The sequence below is a fragment of the Erithacus rubecula genome (assembly GCF_903797595.1).
Source record: "Erithacus rubecula genome assembly, chromosome: 2".
NCBI lineage: Eukaryota > Metazoa > Chordata > Aves > Passeriformes > Muscicapidae > Erithacus > Erithacus rubecula.
The window spans coordinates 82,884,199-82,910,952 of record NC_136685.1 but is presented as its reverse complement, the minus strand read 5'-3'; the positions used below and the strand labels follow the sequence as shown (position 1 = coordinate 82,910,952).

The 26,754-nt window shown below is 39.8% G+C and overlaps 1 protein-coding gene across 2 annotated transcripts in view; it reads right to left on the bottom strand.

Moving 5' to 3' along the window:
* Positions 1 to 26,754, bottom strand: part of PLB1 (phospholipase B1) — an 87,457-nt gene that overhangs the window by 12,205 nt on the left and 48,498 nt on the right. For both annotated transcript variants that reach the window (XM_079297996.1, XM_079297995.1), the window contains 20 exons: positions 26,310 to 26,369; positions 25,841 to 25,901; positions 25,058 to 25,116; positions 23,253 to 23,320; positions 22,235 to 22,278; positions 20,920 to 21,028; positions 17,156 to 17,207; positions 16,936 to 17,016; positions 15,774 to 15,839; positions 15,259 to 15,359; positions 14,488 to 14,569; positions 13,968 to 14,072; positions 12,222 to 12,317; positions 11,046 to 11,117; positions 9,411 to 9,473; positions 7,158 to 7,218; positions 6,406 to 6,464; positions 3,873 to 3,931; positions 2,626 to 2,669; positions 1,306 to 1,405 (listed from right to left, as the gene is read on the bottom strand). In XM_079297996.1, coding sequence (XP_079154122.1) covers positions 1,306 to 1,405; positions 2,626 to 2,669; positions 3,873 to 3,931; positions 6,406 to 6,464; positions 7,158 to 7,218; positions 9,411 to 9,473; positions 11,046 to 11,117; positions 12,222 to 12,317; positions 13,968 to 14,072; positions 14,488 to 14,569; positions 15,259 to 15,359; positions 15,774 to 15,839; positions 16,936 to 17,016; positions 17,156 to 17,207; positions 20,920 to 21,028; positions 22,235 to 22,278; positions 23,253 to 23,320; positions 25,058 to 25,116; positions 25,841 to 25,901; positions 26,310 to 26,369 — 1,442 coding nt within the window. The remainder of the gene's footprint in view (positions 1 to 1,305; positions 1,406 to 2,625; positions 2,670 to 3,872; positions 3,932 to 6,405; positions 6,465 to 7,157; positions 7,219 to 9,410; positions 9,474 to 11,045; positions 11,118 to 12,221; positions 12,318 to 13,967; positions 14,073 to 14,487; positions 14,570 to 15,258; positions 15,360 to 15,773; positions 15,840 to 16,935; positions 17,017 to 17,155; positions 17,208 to 20,919; positions 21,029 to 22,234; positions 22,279 to 23,252; positions 23,321 to 25,057; positions 25,117 to 25,840; positions 25,902 to 26,309; positions 26,370 to 26,754) is intronic.

Genomic DNA, 26,754 nt, shown 5'->3' with positions numbered 1-26,754 from the left:
AGCAGAAATCAGTACAAGGAAAGTGATGCCTCAAAAGGCTGAGCAAACACTGAAGGACCAAGTTGCACAAGTGAATAATCTGATCTGAAAAGGCTTCACCTGGGATGGCTGCCAAGTGGCAGGCAACTGGTATGAGTTCTTCCTATCTCAGAGTTGGCCTCGGTGCATTTTGTTTGGGAAAAAGCACTAATGCCCAGATGCACAGAGACATTGAGTTGCATAACTCCCTTCAAAAATCCAGCGGGGGAGTTTGGTGCTTACACAGAAGCTGGGCACCTAACCAGCCTTCCTGATCCGGCCTTAAATTCCTATGGCTTGTCTTATGGCTGGAAAAGAGTGCTTACATTGTGGGGCTGCCAGGCTTGAGAGCCCCAGTCCAGCTCTGGACAGGATGTAACATCCACGGGCCAAAGTAGAAACCGTGCTGAGACACCAGCTGGAAATGAGCTCCTGATATACTAGAAAAAGACTGTGCTTGAGCTAATGAGCCCTGCCTCTCTCCAGCAGCTACACAAATGCAGTGACATTATTTGGATTCCTAGAACCATACTGATCACGCTGAGTCAGCTTTGCTCAGGGAACCTATGAAATATTTAGTAGCTACACAGGCTTTGATAGTTATCCTAAATCTCTCTTGCAGCAGATTTAACGGTTGTTAAAGGTTGTCACAAAAAGTTTTGCAAACAAATTCTGTGAGTATTCATGGAGCAAGCACAGTGTAAGCCATACAAATTCTCAGGTGTTTTGGTTGTTAACAAACTAGTAGATTTTTTTTCAGGAGGAGAAAGGAATTATTTCCCAGCTGCATTTTTTTATTTTTTTTTTCCCCTTGCGCTGCAAACAGGGATAATTTTTTACGCCATTAGAGCAGCAGTGGGCTTCTATTTGTTATTTTCAAGCACATGCTCTAGAAATCAAGAAATAAAAGAGATGGTCATGAATTTTTTCCTTATTATAGATATTGCCTGACAGTGAATATGGGACCTGTACACTGAAGACTGGGCAGAAAAAGGTACTGGTTTTATTAGAAGCATAACTATGGCATTGGCTCAAAAATTATGGGCAGAAATCAAATAAAGAAAGGAAGCTTGTGTCTAATTTTAAGAAGATAACAAATAAATCCCCCCCCCCCCCCAATACTGAATTGAATCAAACGAAATAAACCCCTGAAACTCACAATTAAAAACATTGTATCACAGAAACATGCTGAGTACCAGCAGGTCATCAGCATTACCTCAGTCCTGACATGCATCCCAAAGATAACCTGCCAATCCATCACTTTCTCTCAGTTGGGATAGTCCTTACCGTGCTGTGGCATTTCTCTCTGCAACGTTGAATCCAGCTGTTTCCTTAGAACTGCCAGTGGAAAAGCCGAAGAGGCTCGGATTGAATTTCCTCAAGATGTCTTAAAAAGAAAAAACACAGTGTTTAACCATTCACAGTACAACCAGCAGCGCTGCCTCCCTGCAGAAACAGGAGCCAATTGAGTGGTGAGAATACAGACCTGTTTTCACCTCATTCACTGTGACTTTACAGGAGCTAGAGATACATCTGCTTTGAAGACTTTAGTTACTGCCCAAATTTCATCACTGCAGTTACTTCTCTCCACGGGCCTGAGGAGACAGGGCCTGGTGGCCCAGGTGGATCTTGGGCAAATCAGTAGTCTTGAATTTAAGTGTCAGAATGTTTGTGGTTACTTTCTTTTGTGTTCCAGAAGCAGTTGCCCTGAATATGGCCCTCTGCCTCTCACTCCTCCAGCTAGATAATAATACTTGTGGCAGAGAAGTCAATCTTTTTAATTTTTCCAGATTTCACTGAAACTTTCAGTGGGGATGTATGAAGTCTGAAAACTGTTATTGTTACTGTGTCTGTAGTGCTGTCTGAAATCTCTTTAGAGAATCTCATTTATAATACATAACTGAATTGTGCCTTCTATTTTTCTTCAAATACAGTGATATGTCTGGTACAAGGCAAAGCACATCAGATTTTATTCCTAAGAATGCCAGGTATTGTCAAATTGCTCCACAGCATGGATCACATACAAATAGAGCAGCCATTGTAAACCAAGTGCCTTCCAATTTATTGTCACATTGACCACTTCATGGTTTCTATGGCAACTACAGGCCCCAATTACACAGAACACTAGGGCAAAAATTTATAGTACTTTCAGAGGTTTTTTTCCACTGCTATGTAGCAATTTAAAATAATCAGGAAGAACCATAGCTTTGCCAACAATCCTGGCTAGATGGACTGCTAATTGCATCATAACCCTTCATTTGTCCACAGACATTACAGCCAGCCACTAGAAACCACAAAACAAAACGAGGGAGGAGCAGATCTGCCATGAACTTCTGTCACTTTCAGCACATTTACTCCTAATTCTTTTGGTCAAAAGGACGATACAATCACATGCAGGTCCTGTGATGTGGAGGGGCTGAATCAACTTTACAGATAATCAGGTCAGCCTGGATTTCAGCTCTCACTCACATGAACTGCCCAGACCCACAACAGATGGACATTCCTGTCGTTTTGAAGGAAAGAATGACCATTTCCAGATGTTTCCTAGCGTCCACTTAGACGACTTTCAGTGTTAATACCCAACTTTTGCTTTCCTAGGATACTCACTGGGTAAAGTAGCCTGGATCTCCAGGGTCTCATCACCTCCAATACTACAAAGGGAAAGAACAAAATCACCCGGTAGGGTTAATCCAGCAGCCCATCTGTTTTATTGTCACCATATGTTGTTGTAGCAGCCCCAGAAGGAAAAAACACCACCACTCCACCCCCCCCAAAATACTTGCTTCAAACAGGACTAAGGAGATAAACCACAGGAATTCAGGGAAAGTAGGGAAAGGACAACTCACATTAAATAAAGCAGGGCAGCACTAAGACAGAAGCTATTGCCTTCAGGCTGGGAACAGACCATATTGGGAGAACCGAGTTTTCATATGGACATGCTGGGATACCAATCACAGAAAGGTGATATTTCCTCACTAAAGTTGCTCCACGTTACCTAGATGAAACTACACTTGCATGCAGTTATGCATAGGAGAGAGTGCATTAAATATTCATTAACTACCTATTTGCAATTCTGCAATGCTGATTACATAGAGCCTCTGCCTCTACCATTCAAAACTTATCTGTGTGCAGAGCCAATACACTGTTACACCACTTGTGACAGCCCCTCCTGAAAATATTCATGCCTGCAGACACATGCAAAGGGATGCAGGAAGAGCAAAGAGTAGACATGCACACAGTTATCAACCATACGTGTGCCCATAGGGACCAAGCAGTTTCCTTCCACTTTAGCATGGATATCATTGAGCTTCAAACCCTTGGATGTGCATTGCTTGCCCACTTTGCAGTAGCAAAGGTGTTTGGAACACCTTCACTGAGTTTATATGCAATGGTCTTCCCATGTTCATGCCAATCTGCACTCTAGACCTTCAAGCATTAGACACTGCAGTAGATAATCACAGAAACATTTTGAATAAGCTCCAGAGAGACTAGTGAAAGGCTAAGAGGTGCTGTGACACAGGATCATGCTCATAGCAGTCAGATCAGCTTAACATGCACAAACACACACACACCCACACCAAAAATAAAAAAAAAAAAAAAAAAAGAAGAAAGAAGCAAAAAAGAAGCAAGAAAAATCTCACTAAACAAACAGAACCCACCCACCCCACACCCTCACAGGAACCAGTCCTTTTCTCTTCAAGTCCTGATTCCTCCAATCCTTACCAAACAATACTTGCTGTCAGCATTTTTCACTTGAATTTACATATACAAGGATGTACCTGTACAAGCAGATGACCCACACTTTTAACTGTGTGGACAAAAGAAGAGGGAAAAAAATAAGCATTTTCACTCACCTCCAGGAAAGTCCCTTCCAGTCTGTTTCTAGGTCTGGTACTTTGCTTCCTACTCCAGTCTGGAAAAGATGGAAATAATAATTGATAAAATACTAAAAGAAAAACAAAAAATAAAGCTCTAAGAATTTAGGTAAGATATACATCATGTTTTGAAACATTACTTTGGTAACATCATTCTGCATCAGCCAATATCCCAATTGCAATTGCAATATCCCAATTCTAGCATAAGTGGTCCATGTCCTTATTCACCACTGGCCTGTGGGCAGCCCTGCATCTCCCATACTTAAATTTTCAATGCTTCTCCTCATATGCAAGAGGAACTCATCTAGATAGTGGACCACAGAGGATCAGAGGAGATATAGTGCAGACAGAGAACACCAGATTGTAAGGTCAAGGACATAAGACTTTAAAGCTGCTACTCATACTGTTTAAGCAGCCCAATGGGACCCAGATTAACATCAACAGCTTTGCATTTGTTTGGATTTTTTTCTGATGGAAAATGCTTCATCCTGGCATTTCCTGAAGAAAGATGATTTTGAGAGACTTAATAACCCAGGAAAAAAGCCCCAAACACTGATGAAAAATCCCCATCCAGTTTTAGCTGCACATAAATCAGAGAAGCTGCTTTTTAATCTGCCAAGAAAACAAATCTTTGGTGTACAATCCATTTTTCCTCTTCTGGATCCAGTCTGCTACTTACCACACGGACTTGATGAGGTGTAGACAGGATTTTTTTTTTTTGCCAGTATAGATAAGCATGTTGGTGTGTCTATTGATTTCACTGTGCATTGGTGCTAGAGAAGTCAGACAGATGAATTCTAACCAGTGACATGTTTCATTAATCTCCAACTGTACAGAGATCAAGACAGCCTTTCTTACTGCCCTGTGAACTTTCATATCCTTCAAAATTAAATAAATACATAAAGCCATCAGAACAAAGACATCTGTGCTGAATTTGAGTAGCTCACAGGATGGGAACAGACTCATAGCAAGGTCAGCACTCTGACTTGCATTCAGGGCAGCAAACATGAATTCTGCAACTTTACAGTTTTTTACCAGTCTCATTTAATTTTGTATTCTTCAAAGGCCATGGCACCAATTCAGCCATAAACACTGATCCAGGGGTCTTGTGAGGAGTACCAGGAGGACAATCCATGCTTTGGTGATTTTTGCTGCTGCAGTGCCCCTATGACAAGGATGGTTGCACCATACGAAGCACACGTGGCTGCTGTGGGAGGTGTGAGTATGCGTGTACATGTGGGAAATACTCAGCCAGATTTCTGGCCCCCCAAAATAAATCACTTAATGAAACCCCCAAACACACCTTGCTATAGCACTGACAACTGATAGAAACTGCATGAATAATAGCAGAGAACCTGCCTTGCTCAGCTTTTGAGACACAGACCTCAAGTAATATAATCTGGTCCCTATGACTAGGGCTTTCTGAGATATTTCATATATTAAAAGAACTTTACTTTTTTTAAAGTAAGAGATATGTGCTAGTGCACATAACTAGCATTTGATGTTGGGGAAAGAAAGAAATAAAGCAATTAATTTTAAGATACATAGCAAAGATAGGAGGGACATTTGTAGGGCTTTACTGATTTCTTCCCCGTTTGCAGCAGGGGCAAAGCCAGGATTACATCAGGTCAAGCAATATCAGTTTCAGAGCTAATGAGAAGGAGCATAATGAAGACATGCACACCTGCCTGTAAGATAAGCCTGATCATATAAGGCCTTCAGACCCTTCAAGTCCCTCTGAACTCAACAGGAACAGAAGCTGCTGGAATGAGCACTGGTTTAGTACAGGAGTTAGAATTCATGGGAACTGTTGACACAAATGTTTGCTTTCATCCCATGCCAGAACAATTCTGTAGGGCTGTGTAATTCCAGAACTTTTTCTCAGAAAACTTCAGTGCAGATCTGCAGCATTACCTGCTATTCTTCTCTGGGGCCTTTTTCCTTTTTTTTTTTTTTTTCCTTTGTGCCTACTTTTTGTTTTAAACCTCCATTTCTTAGTACTTGAAATACATCAGAGCTTTAACTGGAAGATATCTAACCCAGGAAGCAAAATCTGAAAGCAAAACTCTGAAATACAGAAGTATCAGAATTATCTTAAGTGGGAAGTATTTCATTTTGCAATCAATTACTTCCATGGGAGTTTTCAGAAAAGTGTTTTCTTGCATCAAAAATATCAACTGCTTTTACTTTTTTTTTTTTTCATGTCAGAAGAGACTACTCCTATAAGACAGACACTTCCCTTTTCAAAAACACTTGAATAAACTGTATGCAAGGGAGAATGGGATCCTATTTCTGTCCTGGTCTTAACTATTTATTACTGGATTATACAATTGCCAGTGTCACTCATATCCCTGCAGGCTATTTCTTTGCAAAGGGAACCAGGTAGATGAGTTTTGCTCTGCCAAGCCAAAGCAATTTGCTTTCTATCTGATGATGCCTGATGTGACAACATCTGGGTAGAAATCAACAACTGTTCTTCTCATTTCAAGTGTGGGAATACAACAGTACTCACAGTCATGGAATCTCCAAGAGCTCCTATGGCTTTGATGTCACCAGGCCGTAGCTCATGTACTGAAAAGCAGTAGGACAATAAAAGCAGGATTACTGACAACTGACAAAATACTGTCTAATAGAATAAACATGCAAGTGTTAGGTTCCAATCTAATGGCATTTTTGCAGACTTTTAAGGTAGAAGAAGCTTCAGGTTCTGTGTGTCAACTAGGCAAAATGTGAAACTTCTTGCCTTTGCTTACAACAGTGTATTACACTAACATGGAAAGGAGTGGAACTTAAAACAGCTTAGGTAAAAAAACAAAAACAGTCTAGGTATGTTTACAGATGCATACATTCAATCTTTTTTAATTGGCTCACAGGTTTGGGTCATAGATCATCATTTGCTATTAAAATGTCCCAGTAAAATCTTTACACTACTCACAGCACTTGCACTGCACTGCTTATCAGTGACTTGCTAAGTCACTAACCCTCCTGGGCAATTCTAATCTGCCACATTGCTGTATGATGAATGATGTATATGATACACACATATAATGAATGTGATCACACTTATCCACACAGACATACCTGCAGTCATGCAGAGCTTACTGTGAATGGCAACACAGACTTCTTCCCTTTGCTGCTAAATATATCAGCTTTTATTGTTTATTTTCCATCTAGGATGTGCAATTTCAACATCTTATTGTTTCTAGAAACAAAAGATGAATTTTTTTTCCTATGTGTGATTTCAGGTTAGGAGTTCTTTCTCACCTGATGTTGGGACACGACTAGATGGACTATGACCAGGACATGACAGTTCACTGCCCCAATTCTGAAATGAGAAGTTAAAAAATTCATTTCATCTTGTAGCTAAAAGACAATGTGGAATTCATACATGGTCTAGCTGTACAGTAAAGGGCAAAACCAAGTTAAAACATAGATCCCAGTCTGGTGCCTGTGTAGCTCAACAGTCTTACATCTCTCTGTGGAAAACTATCCAAACAATAATTACTTATGGTGACATTTTCTAGCCAAAGCATAAAACTTTTCCAAAGGCAAAACATTTCATCTTGAAATACTGCTTATGACTAAGTTCCATAAGGATGGTTATTTTTTTCCCTCTCCACTGCCTAGAAATTTTGTCCATGACCTACAATGTGAATTTTCTAGGTTTGAAGTCTTGCTCTGTCTCAAAAGATATCAGAGGTAAAAGCAAAGAAAAATCAACAATAAGATCCTCTGAAAAGTTATCATGCTATATTAATGTAGTATATTATTAATATATTATTATATTAGCTGGTGAAGGGTTTGAACATAAGCCCTATGAGGAGCAGCTGAGGTTGTTTAGTCTGGAGAAAGGAGGCTCAGGGGTGACCTTATCACTCTATCACTGCATGACAGGAGGTGTGACAGGACAAGAGTCTGTCTCTTCTCCCAGGCAACCAGTGAAGGAACATGGGGAAATGGACTCAAGTTGCACCAGGGAAGGTACAGGTTGGATATTAGAAAAAGCTTCACTGAAAGAGTGGTCAAGCATTGGAACAACCTTATATATCCTATTATTATATTGTTGTTTCCCATGTACCTTGCCAGGAACCTATTCTTTCCTAAAAAGTCTCAAAAATTGCTTACTTTTACTGAATATAAAATTTGAAAAAAATTCAAAGCTTTAAAAGTTCAGTAAAGAAAACTGTCAAGCTCTAAATAATTGTATTTTACCATACATTTTTAGGTGACATAATAGTTATTATGTATATTCCACCAATTCAGATATTGAATCAAACACACATTGCAGAACACCTTAGTTGGCCAGCAGAAAGAGCTGATGAATGTCTCCCACTGCTTTTTAGTAACCAGCAACCATATTGGCCAAGAAGGCAGCAAGGGAAAAACTAAAATTATTACAGTGGGCAGCCCTTGCAAGAGCAATGTGTCCACTGATCCAAGGGTCAGCCCTGCTAGAAGCAGGAGATCAGGCTAGGGATGTCCTGAGGTCTCTTCCAACCTCAGTTATTCTGTGACTGCAACATCCTACCAGAGTAAGACTACATGGAGCACTGGTCTTCAGAAAGCATGGTTGCTGATAAAAAACATCACGACAAATTCACCTGTTCTTGTAAAAAATGTTGCAATAGGCTCCACTGTTAACCACTAAAATCTGGTTACAGAGGCTAGAAAGGACAGACAGGCTTATTTTTAGATCAGAAAGTGTTGCTTTACCCTCTCTCCACTTCTTTGCCTTTATCACTTCAAAAGCTGATGCTGCTGAGATTCAGTGGAAGCCTAAGAGTTACCTAATAAAATATAAACCTAGCTCTACTGATAAAAATCCCATTTCAGTCTTGCAAAGTATGACTTGCTAAGACAACAACTGCTGTTCTTTGTGACCCTCATGGCACACAAAGATTTTGATAATTGGGTAACTCATGAGCATCCCCAGCATGCCAAACTAGCCCAGCCCATTGTGACTGCCAAGCAAATAACTGCTCCATCTCTTCAAGTCCTACACACAATGTCTGTTTCTGATGTTTATTTAATGTGACTCATGACAGTTGCTCAGTCATGGTGGAAATTAAGTTCCTTTGAAAATGGGATTCCTATCACCTTCCTATAGGGTGACACATCCAACATGTAAAGGTGACTGCCCTCTACAGGTTAAGTTACTTGAGTGTAAGGAAGAACAATGCTTTCAGAGCAGAATACTTAAACCTTCCTCAGGTTATCCGGGGGTCAGGATTCTAAAACAGCTTCTCCATACTGTGAGGAACTGCTATATAAATGAATTATGCATTCTAGGTTACTTACTTTGGTTACAGTTTTGATACAATTTCACCCATAATATAATTAATTTTGTTTGGTTCTTAGGAAAACATTTGTTTACACAGTGAAAAGTGCAATGCAAGACAGAATTCTCTTTCCAAAAACTGGTAACAGTTTATGTAATCTATAAACTCAGGATGTTTTAAGAGATATTATGCAGCTTGCATAGTTTGCCTAAAATGTAGCAGAAGGTGCAACAATTACCTCTATTGGCTCTCTAGGAGGTGTGTAGTTGCTATTCCTGTAAGTTCCCAGGAAGGGACTGTTCTGGAGAAAGAGGAAACAAAATAAGAGAAATAAGAGAAACTAGGCAATAAGTACACCACACAAACCAATAGCAAGTGATATCAAGGGATCATAAGATGAAGAAAACAATTGCCTAAACTACAAAATTGGAATCTGGACTTTGAAACTATGCTCCTTCCTTAAAATTAATAAAATTTGTGTGTAGCACCTCATGACAAAAACTACATATGCCAGATGTCAATTGCAGTTTAACATCTTCCTCTCCTAACATTCCAAATTTTAGTCCTTTCAAAAGGCACTGGTGCAGTATCTAGACAAACCTGGGCAGATCTTCCATGTCAGCAGCAGGGAGATGAAAGATTGCTTACTGAAAAGATCATTCTTCCCTCCAAGGGAGGCTGTAGAAATTTCAACATTATTTCTGTCCCCTACTAATGCAGAATGCATTTAGGGAGACATGCATACCATACAGGCTAAAGAAAAAAATCACCTGGAGGCTCATTTACCTCAATCAAGAGCAACTCCAGCATCTGCATAAGGAAGTCTTAAAAAACACTGAAATTAGAGGGCAGGCTTTTACTGTACCTAAGGTTGCCTCAAAACAAATAATTTTCCATGGCTACTGGCACTTTTATCAATGATCTTTTCACAGCACTTAGGCGTACTAAAGGTTTACCATTTCTGAAAAAAAATGGCCATACATGTTTTCAAGGGATATAAAACTTCTCTTTGCCTACTTGTGAAAAGCAACATCTTTGAATAAGAGTGAAGGAAGGGGAAGAAGTATAAAATCCACTTTTTTTGGCACTGAAGAAGTTGCTGAGTTCCTTTAAGCTGTTTGGAAAGAATTCTGGGCAAATTAAATAGGATCAATTTGAGCAAACCTGAGGACTTCTGAAATAGGCTGGTTAATAACTTCGAAGATTTTTCTTGTCTGACAGGATGGACACAATATGGACAAAGCCTCATGTATACTTGAATACCTGTTTTCAGAACTAAGAAAACTCAGCTCCCTGATCTGTTCAGTTCTTTGGTCTTCTTGTTGAAACTGCTGAAGAATGGAAACCAATTACTGCTGCCTGCAGCAGTCATTTCCACGTGCTGGTACCTAGCAACTGTCCTGCAAGTTCAGCAGCTTGTTTTGTAACTGCAAAAGCAGCTTCCAAAGAGTCTGAAGTATTCCTCTTATGGATCAGGCCAGGAAAACCAACTTGCCACTAATCCAAGAGACAACAGATTCTGGGTTTTCAAAGCTGCTGTGGGCCCAAACCTCATTGATTCTGATGGGAAGTTAACACAGGATATTCTGTTGTTTGCTGTTTCAGCTGCCTCTGTACTTCACAAACAACAAAAAAACAACCTCCGCTGCAACTGCAAACACACAAATCAGCACATTGTCAATCAGCATTCGTGGCACAGCAAAATGGCCATGGGACAGCAGTGCAGGTGTATGAGAACACCTGCTTGCTCAGAGGTAAACAGAACAAAGCTTTAAGCAAACTTATTCCAGATGTACCCAATCCCTGCTCTCTGCAGCAAGCACAAGCAGTACAGCCTCCTGATAGGCAGCTTCCAAAATGTGGGTATGTTTACCTGATTTGGACAGCCAAGGACGAGGTCAGCTGAGAAATCAAATGAGTCAGCTTTCTGGACTACAGGCTGTAACTAGAAACAAAGACAAAATAACCTATTTTTTAACCATGTCAGTTCATCTTAAATTTGTATAATAATTCTAATAAAAAAAAACTCCAATGTAAATATACCTTTCAAATCTATATGAAGATGCCTGTATTTACAGACCTAGCATTAGAGCCAAAGCTGAAATGCATCTACTTCTCAGAAAGAACATGGCAACCACAAAACAAAAGAGCAGCTCTAGAAAGAAGCTTAAAATGGGAAATGGAAAGCTACAGTGGATCAGTTTAAACTCCTGGAGGATTTTGGCAGGCACATGAAGTACCTTGGAATTTTTCCAGAAGGCAAGGTCATAAACTTTCGTCTCTTGCATAAAAGACGTTAAGAGTCCCTCAATTTTTTATCACTAAGATGCATGATGGCATCTCCAACAAAAGATTGTTTATGTGTAGAAGATAATACCAAATCTAATTAGAGGTACTGCTTAATGACTGCAAGTAATCATGTCAGCTGTTAAAATATTTCTCCAAAGTATATGGAAGTTACTGTTCAGGATCCAAGGCACTGCCTCTGACTGCTGAGTACTTCTGCACTGCAATGCTAAGGAAAATGGGTTTGCTTAAGCAATCTTTAGTGACTCATCTTTATTGAGCTTAATTCATTTCCAAAAGTAGTAAAACTGAACTGAATTAAAGCCACTTTAATTCCTAATGAGACATTAACAACACACAGATTTAAAACAAACTTCTAAGTAATCCATTTTAAATTGACAGATGCAGTTACAATTCTTTATTTGGTGGTTTCCCATAGCAGCCCATAGAAACATCATCCTTACTAAATGCTATCCTGCCTTGCATAAAACGGGTGAAGGAGACTTGAAGTTGCTCAGCTGAAGTCACAAAATGACTGTGATCATGCACTTGCAGCACCATTCTCCTTGCCACACACTTTAAGAATCAGGAGATTCTAGGCAGAGAGCAGTGCCAAAGCCAGAGGGTATTTAACTAGTTAAGGAGAGATAAACACAAGGTCCACCATTATTCAGGCCTTAACTGCAATGCTTATTACAGAGATATTTTCATGGCAGTCAGGTCTAGGTGAAGATCTCATTACATGCAGAGCCTGTCACCTTACCACAGCATTCCACAGAGCCTTGGCAAGCTGAGAATGGCCTTTCTGGCTTGGATGGAAGCAGTCAGGTGCAAAATAGGAGATATCTGGATTGCCATCCTACAAATAAAAGCATAAAGGACATGAGTGTGGAAAAATCCCCACACTTCCAATTTGGAGTTGCTGAGGCCAAATCAGAACCAGTAAATAGAGATTCATGTTACTTGCTCTTCCTGCTCCATTGCAGAAAGGCTCCTGATTATCTGGCAATACAAATTGTACTTCAGCAGACCTATGAACTACCAGAAACACTTAGCTAGAGATGATTATGTGCCTCCATGGGCAGATCCATCCAGAAGCAGCAAAACCACCTTTTTCAATTATGGGTACAATTCCTCATCAGGTTCTGCAATAAGGATGAGTTTCTCTCCCTGGTTCCAGTTGTCATTAGAACTGGAACCATAGGCAACATCATGCTCTGCAGTACCTTCTGCACAGCTGTGAGTTTTGAAATGATCAAGAACAAAGTAAGTGTTTGATGGAAGGCAGCCAGGCTGACCAAGCACACCAGAGCAGTCTCCTTTCTGAACAAAGCTGTACTTTAATACAGGGTTAATATAGGTACTGGAGGATCTGAAGGAGATGGAGTTTGGAAATTTAAGTATCTTGTCTGTCACCTGAATACTGAGATTAGGGTCACACATGACTGAAGCACCATTTTTTTTGGTCAGAGCAGTTCTTTCTCAAAACTTGAGCAGGTTTTGTTTCAGTGTGGTTGGGCTTTCTTTTTAGAGTACTAGTACCAAAATTTGCATAGTATCTTTTGCCATGTTTAAAGACAGAGTTTTCAGCTGAATGTTGTGTGAGATAAGAAATTAAAAGAGCATCCTGAACTTCTTAAAATTTGAACTAATGCTTGTGAGACTACAAAAAAGAAGTTTAAAAATATTTTGCTTCTTCTGTTTCTGCTTGTATTCCCTTAGTACCAAAATTCCTAGGGATAACTTTTCATGGGCACCAGCTTCATGCACAAACCAAACAAAAGGCCTGTGAAGCTTTCAGCCAGTTCTCCAAATTTGCCTGTAGCAACATCTTGACTTTTCAAACTTTCACCAGCTATTGGGAACATTTTCAGAATCAGTTCAGTTCAATTATGCCAGAGCAAGCCTTGCTCAGTATTTTACTCCATCTCCTCTTAGCTCCAGGTATATATGAAAATAGTTTCAGCTTTAGGGAAAGTCTGAGTCTTTTCCTAGATTTACAGCTTACTGGAACTTGCTATGCAAGGAACTGAAATACACATCAACATATACATATGAACTATATAAAACTACTTCCATGAGATCACAGGTAAACTTCCCTTTCTGTGAGCGACAGAAAAATGAGTTACATGGCACAAAGGGGAGCTGATGCCATAGTCTCCACTGAACATTGCACCTATTTTGATTCAAGAAATGTAACTTAATAACTTGGTCTTTTACTAATCATGTATTTTCAGGAAGAAAAATATTTATTACTTTAAAGAATATACACAAACAAACCTCTTAAATCAGGTTTTGACTAATTTTCCAAAACAGTAATGATATTGAAGAACAATACATAAAACTAAGAACTTCTCACTGTATGAAGAAATCTGTTGCACTACACCAAAAAGCAGCAATTTCTCATAAGAAAAGCACAGAACAAATTTAAACTATTTTGAATATATTCTCTATAGTTAAGATACGCACCCTTAGTCCTTTAAATGCAGAAATCACCTTCAGATCATACCTTATCAAGAGGAGTCCCCAGATTTTGGAGGAAAGGCTGGATGACCACTGTGAAATCTTCATGAGTGTCATATCTGCCAGACTCTACCAGTCTCTGAATGCCAAGCTGCAAGAAACAAACCACCAGCAATACTTCAACAACACCTGTGCATCATAAGTATTTTCTTTGCTTGGGTTTTCTGAAAGTGCTGGAATCAAAATTAAGTTTTACTTGTGAATTTAAATAGCCACAGACATTGGCAAAAGAGAGCTGAGGTGCTAAAAGGGACTGAGAAGCTGGAACACAATACTGAAACTGTTTGTCAGGGACAAGGTTTTGGTGACTAAACTACTGATTGACCTCCACTAGGAAACTTTTTCTGAAGATCTCTGCTGCTAGTTTTGGTCACATTATAGGTTTGTATGGCATCAAATGAGCTCCTGCTCAGTTCATAGTTTGGGTAAAATGTGGATATATGTTGCTTGGTAATCAAGAGCTCACCTCTACTGGAAATAAACTGCACCATTCTTAACAGTCATACCTGGTAAGCTTTGATGGCATCCCTCACCATTGTTAAATTTTCTGAGTTTTCTTCTCCTGTGAGAACACAGCTACACAGATAACTGTGGGGGAGATCAGAAGAGAAAACAGGAATAGATAGAGTTAAACATCTGATAATGCAGATGCCACCCTTTGTCATCCAATGCCCTCACAACATGGATGTAATGAGGGAATCTGTACAATCCCAGAAGGTAGTTTTTTTCATTCATTACACCCTGGCATCCAAAGATCCTGCAAACTGATAGAGGTGCACACCAGAGCCCCTGGGGAACTAGAAAACAGGTCTTTGAAATGTACTGTCTGTTTTACTTCTGAACAGATACCTTTCCAATCAAGAATTCCTTTTTCATTTTTAAGACAGAGAATTTGTTTCTGTCTACAAGGTCAGCAAAGAATGCAAATTGCATTAAAGCCTCTGAAACAGGGGAAACCTGTCTACTCTTCAAATACATCATGTTCCTGCAAAAAATAAGCCTGCAAATCTAAATGTTTGTGCACTTCAACTCCATCTTGAAGAACTCTGTTTCAGTAACTTTAACCTCAGCCTTTGAGGTGCACATTATGTACAGTTCTAGATACAGAAAACACTTAGGTCAAAGCCAAGAGAAGGAAATGCCATCAGACAGGCTGATGTCAGCACTGCATGGGAAGGAAGTCCACAGTGCTGCTACCTTTAAACATCAGTTCCAATTATGAGAGAAGCATGGAATAAGATCACAAACAGGACAAAAGGAAGTCAAAGAAGCCTTACTCTGCCAAGTAAGTGGGGCATGCAACTGGAGAGTCCACAAATAACTGTCTCAGAGGGAGGATGTCCACCACATCAACCAGACTCACTAGAGCTTTTGGAACCTGAAAGGTAAGTCAGACTTTGACTTAGAAGAAACTGGTTACACAGCCCACAGTGCATTTATTTACCCCAAAGTCCAGCCATTTGACATCCTTTCCCTTTCTCCACCATTGGAAGGATAAAAAAACAATTAAAATAATGAAAAAGCAACAAATCCTCCACCAAACTCCCCAACTCAGCTTTTGATTCTTTTCCCACACCATAGCTCAGTGTTATTATCTACCATTTCAGACTGCATCTCACTACTGCAGATAGACAAGACAAAAGAAAATATTTTTTTTTTGTAGAAGTCAACAGCATACGTTTGGTACCAGAATGCAAAAAAACCCCACAAAATCAAATAAACAAAAGAGCTAGAATCACTCAGTCATGTCTCAGTGGGAGCTAGAATGCTGGGAGAATTTCACAGTACTTGCCTCCTGGTGCAGAATATCAAGAGTTTCTTGAATTCTTTTGATGTAATTCTCAACTGAGTAGTGATCCTGATAGAAACAGAAGAGATTACTGTCAAATGGAGACACAAGGAATTTAGGTTGGGAGGCTGGAGAATTACATTAATTCACTTCCTTTTCTGCTCTCAGTGCTGTGGTCAGTAGAATATTCCTGTTTCTTTCTAAAGACTGAGGATTTTAAGCATAGTAATTAATGCAAAACATAGGGAGGATCGGTGAAATTTTGGATTTAAAATAAACTTTGTTGAGTAGCAGCCTATTTAACCCAAGTCCACAGGCCCCATCATGTAAAAATGCAGGAAGGAGCCCAATGTGAATGCATGCTGAACAGCATAAACCAAGCAGGCATATGCATGCTCATAGCCAGCTGATAAGCTCTCATAAAATTATGTGAAATCATTGCTAGTCAAGGTCATAGCTATAAATAAGGCTATAAAACTTGGCAGCAGCAGCAAAGATGCCTAGCAAGGCTCCTGCAGAAGAAGCACTTTTCTCAAGCACAAGGGGTTGCAGGAGGATTGAAAATGCTCATAAGAAGTGAGCATATTAAAGGCAGGAGAGTGAGAGCTGGCAGTGAAAGGTGGCCTCTCCCTGCCTCCAGCCCACTCAACTCCCATGATCTCCTGATGGCAGCCCTAAAGGCTTCTCCACAATGCAGAGAAGCATAACATTCAAATAAGACTGAGCACTGCAGCAATTCCCTCATGTGTACACCTCAGCAGTTCCTAGCACCTCCCTACACTGTGAGTTATGGCGTGATGACAATTGTAGGGTTGCACTGCTTTGAACTACTGTTGCCATTCCTGGATGCCTAAAGAGGCTAAGCTAGCAGCAGAGCAGTTACCACATCAGAGGAGTGAGGCATTTCTTCCCTTCCATTTTTTGCTTACAGCCAACAAACAGTAGCCAAAGCAGTGGTTCTTATCTCAGAGTAAGCCAGAAAAAACAAAACCATCTTACTCTGTTGCTGGTAACATTTTTTATGAGGGTATTGCCAGCAACAACCCTGTCAAAACATACAGCAGGCCATGCATAACTCATGTTATCTCTGTGAAGGCTTTATGATTTCTCTTGAGGTATTTCTATACTGACACCAGAGTTTCAGACAACAAGTTCCACTACTCACAGGGTCTTTGCAATAGTTGCACAGATCGTTGGCTCCAATATGCACTGTTATGAGCTTCCAGTCGGCACCGAAGTCAATTCTCTGTCCAATAAAGAAAATAACAAATCTGAATTTCTATGGCTGTGATATGCACATGGTATCATCGCAGGTGGATCTGTTGTGTGAAGCAACACCTATTTCTGTTTATGCTGTAAGTTTAAAGGAGTCCCAGACAACTTACTTGATCAGTTTTCATAAGACTCACAAGGCGTCTTGCTTGGGCTGGCAAGTGCCTGGAAAGAAGGAGAACTAGTGAGTGAAAGTAACATCCATATTGAGAGATCAACATTACCACACTTTAGACATCTTAAATCAAGTTAGATATCAGATATCAGAAAGGTTGAGTGAGAACACAGTACAATATTCCTGTTGATGTGATCAAATTACAGGTTCACATCTTGGTAATAAAATCAACATCAAATCAAATTTGAACATAGATTTTGTTCAAGTTCAGCAATTAATCTGGAACCATAAATTCAGCTCATATTACAGTGCTTAGCACCTAAAACAGCTGAAAAGCCAGATAGGGCAATAGTTACAAGCAGAGGGCCTATGTAGAGCTAGGCTGCTATCAACCTATTTCTTGTAGACTAAAACAAGGGAATCCCCAGTCCCAATATTTAGCTGACCTCCTGGGCAACACGTCCCTTAAAAACGTAGGTTTCAGAGCTCACTGCGCACACACCCTTCTCATTTTTGTAGCCTGAACCCAGAATCACTACAGCCCCGTGCACACAGTTTTCCAGGGTAATTAAAAATCCAAGAAACCTCCAAGATTACTCAAACAAATTAAGACGACAGCCTTGCAGTTTTCCAACAGCCAGGTGAGCACTCTCTTTCTCCTTTTTCTGTACATATACATATATATATATATACACACACACACATAAAGATATCTAAAGTGCAATGAGTTTTGAGTTACTTAGGCTGAATGCTTCAGCTTTGACTGTCCTGATAGGTTGGTCTTCAAATGGCAGGAAGGGGAGTGGAGAGAGGAGAGAGAGGAGAGAATGGGGTCAGGAAGTGTTGACCTTCCAGGCAGGCCTGTGGTTCAGAATGAGCTGCATCTCCCTCCAGACTACTGTTAAAGACACTGGCTGGCTGTCATTTCTGAGAGCCTATCAGCTGACATTAATAAGCATAACACTTGCTTTGTATGACAAACAGAATTTAGCTCCCCTTTGAGAGGTTTTGTTTGCTGTAGGAAAAAGAGAAGTCTCTCATAACCTTGTCCAGCTGAATACTCATCTAACACTGGCATGGGGGCATCTACTGGGGAATGAGCCCTGTCATACATCTACTTGTGACACAGACAGTGTCTGCATGTTGTAGTTCTTATCACCATTACCCTTGTCCAATGTCATAACCTATTTATTTATATCACAAAGCTATGACAAGCCACAAGTGGTCACAATTTCCTTCTGCTCTAACTGTGAAAACCCCTAAGCTAGGACATCATCTTCAATTTTGACACAGAGGAAAACACCACTTATTGATCTGACAGTCCACAACATACTTGATTTCTCATACAGTCAGTGAGGTGCTGATGCAACCTGAGCCAATGCAGTCAGCAAGATCCAATAGCATCTTGAATGAAGTACTGCCAGCAATCATGCATCCTTGAATTGTAGTTTCTACCAAATTTAGATCTTGACCAATAGAAACAGCTTGCTAATGGGAAATGCAGATATTCACAATTCCTGTCACCTGTTTTCTCCTCTTAAATTCTTAACCTTTTTTATTTTCCCACATAAAATCAGAGACCTCAGCCAGGCTCTGCTACAGCAACATTATTCAGATCTATCCTTAACTCTATCATGTACTTAAGCAGGTTGGCAATGAATGCAGATAGACTCAGGAACATTTTGCTGTATGAGACCTGCATTACTACATTTCCATCTAGTTCAATAAAGAGCTCTTCAAAGCAGCCATGGATTTAATTTTAAGAAAACTTTACACCTGGTTTCTATAAGCTGGTAAGGCTGCAAAATTATCTGATTTCAGAAATGTCTCCGCACCTCTGGAAAGCACTTCCCAGATTAGCACCATAATGCAAGACAGGCTAGGTAACAATTCTTAAATACCAGCATTAGCTGGTATTAACAGGTGGGCTTCTTTTTGTTCTGTGAATCACTGAAAAATCGATGGTTTTGGCTGACGAATAAAAGCTGGATTGTCTCCTCATTCCAGGGTCAAATACCTAATGCAGGAGAAACATTTCCTTATGTTGCAATACATTTCAGTACTCTGCTAGGATGAATTCATCTTCTCAGATACATCAAAAGCCAAAACATTAGAGAACAGAAACCCCCAAAAAAGTACCCCAGAGCTCAGGGATAGTATTTTACAGGACTTTACTTTTATACAACTTTCTGCAGAGAGTGATGAGACAGAGAAACAACAGAAGACAAGCAGAAGTCTGGATAATTGTTGTCTGTGTCTCCTTGCTGAATGTTTACAAAACATGGTTACAAAACAAAGATAGATCAATTTCATCATGTTTATCCAGTCCAGTCACTTGCAGGTGACGAGACAAAACTAATTGGTATAGATGAAGTAGGCAATTTTCATTAGACTAGCATCCATCAACTCATTCCAAACAGATAGCAAATAGCTATTTAATAGCAATGCCTCAGTTGCTGATACAAGCTGCCCTAAGTCATAATGGTGACTTAAGAGGTTGTGTATGCAGCTTCAAGTCCTCACACCAAACCAAAAAGCCTTTTTTAGGTTTTAGCTAATAAAGAATACAAGACAGGCTCTTCTCTCATTTTTTCATGCAACAAGCAAAAGCTGGAGATAATGTGGATATCTGCTGTATAAATAAATTATCATTGATGGCTGATGTACATTCCACTGACATACACCAGTTACATTTGGTCATCACCAGGTAAAAAACCTACTTTCAGTTCTGTGGGGGCTGTAGGATATAGAGGGGGATATAGAGGGGACCTAGCAGCCTATTTCTGTCAGGAAATCCAAGTATTTACTGAGATTACCAGAATGAGTCAGATTTTACCCAAGGCCTACAGGAGAGCAATAAAAAAATTTGATAAGTCCTAATAATCTTTGCTTAGATACAGCGCACACAAACACCTCTCTTGGCTTCTGAACTTCACTTCCAAGACTCCTTTGGGAAGCAAGATGAATTTTACTTTCAACAAACAAATTAAGGTCTGGGTAATAGCAATTCACAATGTCAAATCCAGGCATGGTCTGCCAGATTCTGTGCCCAAACTGTGACTGAATTCAAGCAGCCATCTGTTTTGTTAATTAAACAGCACTGACTTTGAATAAGTATCCAGGGATTTCTAGGATAAGCAATATAGCAAAGCTCAACTCATGCAGCTTCCCAGGTGTGACTAAAAGCAAAGAGCCAAATTCAGGTGACTGCAAGACATTGCAATCCCTATTATGTTGACAGAACTGGCTCCAACTGCACCAGGTCTGCAATGCACCAAAAACCCATGTACAACCATTTGTAATTCTCTTTTCCTAAGATTCCAGACTAGCTTTTTCCCCCATCTCTCTCCTGTCCTCTCCTGTTTGCTTATCCAGAAACTTGAGGCCAGAATTACATAAGATTTCATCCCGGTTTTTCTTTATCAATTCATTACATGTTCAATTTCTAAAAACATTCACATCCTCAGAGATTTATTGACCGATAAACAGATAAATGAATAGATGTTGAACAGGCAGAATAGAAACCACCAAACTGTTTCTGCCAGTTTCTTGTTTGTGGATTTCATAATGAGGACTGTTAGTTTCATTTGAAAGCTCAGCTATGAAATAAACCCATACGTTTAACGTTTTGAGCCAATTTCCACTCTAACTCAACTGGTTCTGCTTGCTCTTCAGAGCAAGTTGTGACAGCACATGAGACAGTTGAAAGGCAATTAAACAAAGCATCCATCACCTACAAATGTAAAACAAAAAGCTACATACTCAGCCTGTGCTCCAGGAACTGCCTGGTTAAGGAATGCATTGGAATCATTCTCACTCCCGGTACCAGTTGAGTAGCCCACGATGGCGACATTGAACTCTCTAAAGATGTCTGAAAAACAAAGTGGCAATGAAGCCAAAGACTCCAGCTGCTCCCTGCCCACAGAGACTAGAGCACACAGCACTGCCACAGTTGTGCTCTTTGACAGTGCAGGTGCTGCTGCTGGCCAACTAGATGGATTCACCACGCAGTGGGGAGAGGGGTCACCAGCTGCAGTGCCTCAGACAGCAGTGTGCTTACAGTGCACTGCACTGGCACCACCAGAGATGAGCAGACTTGAGGACTACTGTGTGCAGTTCTCTCTCATATTGTAGTGGTTAAGCCTATAATAAAATCCTCAGTCATATGATGTTGACTTTGTGAAGCGAGTGTGAAGGGTCCTTCAGCCCAGCTGGTTTTCAGCTAAAGCATCTGGGTCTGCTTCACTGCTGTGCAAAATCTCCAACTACTGACAAATATGAAGAACAAAGCCTCAGATGTGTGATTCTGATCAAGTTCCACCATGTTCTCCATAGCAGTTTCCAAAAGGAAGTTGACAGAGTAACTTTCAGCTGAGAACGAACATGGCCACATGGTGAACTATGAAATCTACTTCAATCTCAAAGACTGAGTTTAACCACATTTTAATGAGGGCTTTGACAAATATGATAGGACTCAATCAATCAATCAATTGCTTATTCTAATTATATTCCTGTTACATTTTGCTTGAAATAATTGTCAGCACACAAAAGAATAGTTTACTGGCCCTCTTCAAATGGAAGTTTATTATTACAGTTAAAACGAACTGGAACTCAAGTGGTTTTACATTAACAATAGACTGAGCTATGTAAAATTGCAGGTTTCAGTGAAGAGAAAGTTAAAATTATTCCCTTCAGGTTATATGTATGAGTAGGCAGCTTTATTTACCAAAGAGGCCTACTCTATGCAAATATTTCTGTTGGAAAAATTGTGATGGAATATTTATTAAAAGCAAATGTTAAATACATCATGAGCATGGACACAGCAAGGTTATTTAGAAATTTAAATAATACTCAAAGAGTTGAAAAAGGAGAAGGAAAAGAAAGTAAGGGAATTTCTATCTGTTCTCAGCTTCACTGATGAAGGCAAGTTTTTACTTTTTAATCATAGGATACTGTTTCCTTTAAAGATAGCTGTTGTCTAAAGCAGCTTTGAGATACTTAAGAGCTCTCTATAAATCAGAAATGAGTCCACTGCATCTCAATCCTGCCATTTATATCTAGCAAAGCATTTACTTACTAGGTAGAGTTGTAACGTTCTCCAATGACTCATCGCCTCCAATACTAAAATGAGAAAGAAAAATCCCAGTCACTCCTCTTTTCTGGACACAGACAATAAACAAAGTGAAAACCTGCCACACATCATGGGGAAAAGCAAAGAGTTATTAATTTGGTAACTATTATTCTATAAGAGTCCATGGAGAGGACAGAAGTAGAAGGGATTTTGGGGAGAACAGTGAGGTTTCAGGGGTGAAGATGCTTGTCAGAAAGATTTCATATTCTTGCAGATGTACAAGGGTATTATCAATCATTTATCAAGTGGGAGAAAAATGCCTGACAGAGCTTCATACTCAAATCAAGGCTTAAGTACTGCAGATTAGAAGGTCAACTTTGAGGCCCATTCCAGCCTCATGAAGCCCCTCTAAGGCAACACCAAACACAGACAGCCCTTGACTGACAAGAGAACTTCAACAGTAGCTCCTCACTCCTCCTGCTTTCTGCACAGGGATATATATATCTCCAGCTTTTGTGTTCACAGAACATACTGAGCCCAGACTCCTGCTTACAGAGAGGTATTAGTACAGCACAGAACTGCTTCAGTCAATATCAATAGAGCTACAGCACAACAGCAAACCAATTTAGTCTTTTATGACTGTCTGCTGCTATACGTGGCAAAAGTTCTCTGGGCAAACAAACTATTTTCCATGACACTACAAAAAGTTCCAAAATAGAAAACTTTGAGAAGAAGTTCTAAAACCAACCAGTTCTGACTTGTTTTGTAGATTTCCAACCTGACATCCCAACATAAAAATACAAACTGCTGCAGGCAGCCAAAAATGAAAGCATGAGAAAGATCAAAAAACTTGCTTAAAATGAATTGCTGAAAATGCTTTCTCTCAAGCTACCCTTATGACAAATTCTGGATCTGGATAAGTCTTTAAGAAATGCTAGCCTGAGAAGTAACCTTTTTTTTTTCAGCTTTCTGACAGCTGAAAGACCCAAAACATATCTCTTCATCACCTTGGCTGAAGACTTACCTCCAAGACAGTCCACGGTACTGAGTGGTCACATCCTCAAGGGTATCTGAGGCAATTCCTGAACCAGCCTGGACATTAAATTCATTTGGTTAATGAAAAATAAAGCACAATTACTAATGCAGAAGTAACTTTTAATACAAATACATAAACAAATAGAATTTACTAATTTAAATAGAATAACATAGTTGTTTTATTTACTTTTTAATTTGGTGCATGTTTTCCAAAGCTTTAAAAGGCATCGGATTTTTCCCAAACCTTTCTCCTGAAGAGCACAGCAATACCTTTCATAATTATTTACAAGTACATAATATAGATGTACATGCACACAAAATGTATGATGGAGCTGTGGAACAAAGATGTGGGTCTAAAGGAGCTAAATAACTCTTCTATAGCTGCATTACTGAACAGTGATGAAAACACTTCAATCAAACACACAGCTAATGATATCAAACACTACATGAACTCAGCAGAGGCAATAAGCATGTATCAGAAAGAAGCACCATAATTCATATATACCAGTTTGAAAACCCTTGTACTAAATTGAAAGACTTCTTGCAGAACTGGAGCAAGGAGGAAGCATTCTCTCCACTTACCCTGAATAAAGAGGCAAGCTGGCAGCACACCCCTCCTAAAACACCTCCAGAATTCAGAAGAAGAGTTCCTGACAGCTGTGATTTTATAGTTTCATTCTAAGTCTTGGTGCAGGTTAGTACTTCACTACAGTACAAGACCAGGCAGCCTATTTGCTGCTGCCTTAGATTAAGCCACAATACTACATTTTCTTCTATGTATAAACTTTACTGAAATAGCAGAAGACTGGTGTTCAGAATAACTATGCACAGGCCAAGTGCAGTTCTGAAACAGCAATATACCACTGCATCTTCTATGAAAGCAGATTTTATTCCCAGTTCCTGAAAACTATACTTAGAAGCAGAAACACCTGCAGGGCCCTAGATATTATGATACAGCAACCACAACCATTAACAGAATATCTTTGCAGGTTTACATCAAAATGTTCATATTTATTTCAGTAGTCCTCTGTGTGTAGGAGTTGTAGCAACATGTCTGCCAGAGAGTTGTAGAGTTCATGGTTTGTACACACACTATGTTTGTTGTTAAGGCTCAGATTAAGAGAAACCTATGCTCCATTTACATTTTCTGTCCAGTGTTTCCTTTGACCTCCCTGAAGAATTTCAATCTTTGACTAGTATGAAAACATAAGACAGAAAGCCATAATTTGAACACAGGACGTCTGGATTTTGAAATATATTCCTTCCAGTCTGCCAAAGATAATCAGCAGCAGCAAGAACTGTATCATGATCAAGAAATCAGTTAAAACAGGCACAATAAAATGACTGTTTAAAACAGGTACAATAAAATATCTTCGGAATGGCACTGAGTCCAAGGGCTCTCACCTCATACTTCCTTATCTCATTAATGCTTAAATGATTAAAATGCTATTATCCAACACCACTTGGTTGTATTCTGTTCCTGAAAGAACTGAGGCTGAAAAACAGGCTCATTAGTCCATTCCTATTCAGAAAAAAACTTGGAAAAACTACCTAGGCACCTCTTTAAAGGATTTCCCTGTGTTTTTGCCTGAGTTCAAAAGCATGTGAATATGTAGTGGTGGGGGAACAGAGTGCTGGAAGACTGACACCTTCTTTCTTAATCCAGCTGCTAGATCTGTTATCACCCATGAATGAATAGATATTTGCTTCTGGGTACAATTGCTATTTCCCCTCCACTGGAGAGGACACGTTTGTAGTTTTACCAAGAGAAGAGTAAAAACACCATCTTCTTACCGTCAAAGAATCCCCAAGGGCTGCTACAATTTTCACATCAGCTGGCTTTAGGGAATGCACTGCAAAGGAAAGAGATACAGTTGAACCTGGTTAGGAAATAGCTACTTTTTTTCTCTACTGTGTATGCCAAATATGCCATTGTGCATTTCGATGCTCTGTCACATTGTTTTTATAATACCCAAGTGATAAATGAGAAGTTCTTTCCAGCTCATCTCTTGTGATTGTAGCACCAACATATGCATATTACCCAGTATTTCAACGGTTAAGATCGCTACCGAAAAGAGAGAAGAGCAAGTAGCAAAAAACAAAAAATGGCAAACAATATCCAGCACCAAAGTGAAAGAAAAACAATGTAGAATTACACAAAGCAGGAACAGCACATTAAAGACTTAAAAAGACTATGGAAAAAGGCAATGTGAATTATTTGAAAAAACGAATTGTGCTAAATTCCATACTAACATGAATGAAGCTGTATTTCCAGTTTCTTTCCATGATATTTTGGTGCAGTGGCTTATAAGCTATGTCAGCATTCAAATTCGGATTTTATCACAAGTTATTTTGAAGTTGTCCACTGGCAGAGAGTTTAGTGAAGCTATTTAGTCAGAATGCTGCCTCGCGTGACAGTGTGGCAATTGTGTCTGTTAAGCATCTGCTGAAAATCATTACATCCTATCTGAGCAATGCTCTTCACAGTTCAGCAACCATTTCAGTAAAAAATTCACATTCATCTTGAAGGACAGCTGAAGGTAATTCAACCTCTTAACATAAAGCAGACAAGATTACCTGAAGTTGCAGGAGGGGAGGATGGAGACCTGTCCTCACATAGCAGCTGGCTTCCATAATTCTAAAGAGAAAAAGAAAGCTGAACAGCATTTGGCTGGCAAATGCATTCAGTAGTAACTGAGATCTTTCCAGCAGAGGCCAGGTGGATAAATCAGAGCCTCTTTAGCATATAATTAACCAAACAGGTCTTGGCAGCACAATTCAATAGTCATATTCAGTATTGTTCAGAAGAGTGCAGTGTCCTGTGCTGATAACAGTGCTCAGTGTTTGAGCACATGCTCTTACAGGTGTTTTCTGGTGCTTTTTGTCTAACTCAGGGAGTGCTTCCCTGCTCTGTGCCATGCATTCAGACTCCCAAGCCCCTTTGCCAAAGACTGATTTTCCATGTGCTGCAGAACACAACTCATTTGGTTACCATACAGGAACAGATGCAGCAGAGTAACAGTGGGATGGTGATGTTGACACTTACTGGAGTTTGGTTAGGGTATGTGTAATTACTGTTCTTGTATGTCCTCAGGAATGGCTCAGCCTACAAAACAAGGCAATCTGAATCAATGCAAAGCCTCAGAGGAGCACATGGAGATTTCAATTCCACAAAAGTCAGTTCTCACACATCTGTAGATGATTAGCAGCCTGATTCAAATAAACCCCGGCGATTAAAGATAAATAAATTAATAAATGGCCCTTTTAAAATCTGTGCAATAATAGTGTAAATCTGGGTTATATTTTTAAAACAGAAGTTAAAGAATACCCTCAGGACCCTGCTGTGTGTGGTTCAAAAGCAGCTTGTGGCCCTGCTGCAAGGTATTCCCAGTGAATTCTGCAGAGTTATGCTGACTGGTACCATCATTGCTGTTTCTCCCAGAAGCTCTGCCATTCAGTGTGGATACTTGATGATCTTGGCTAGGTAGGCC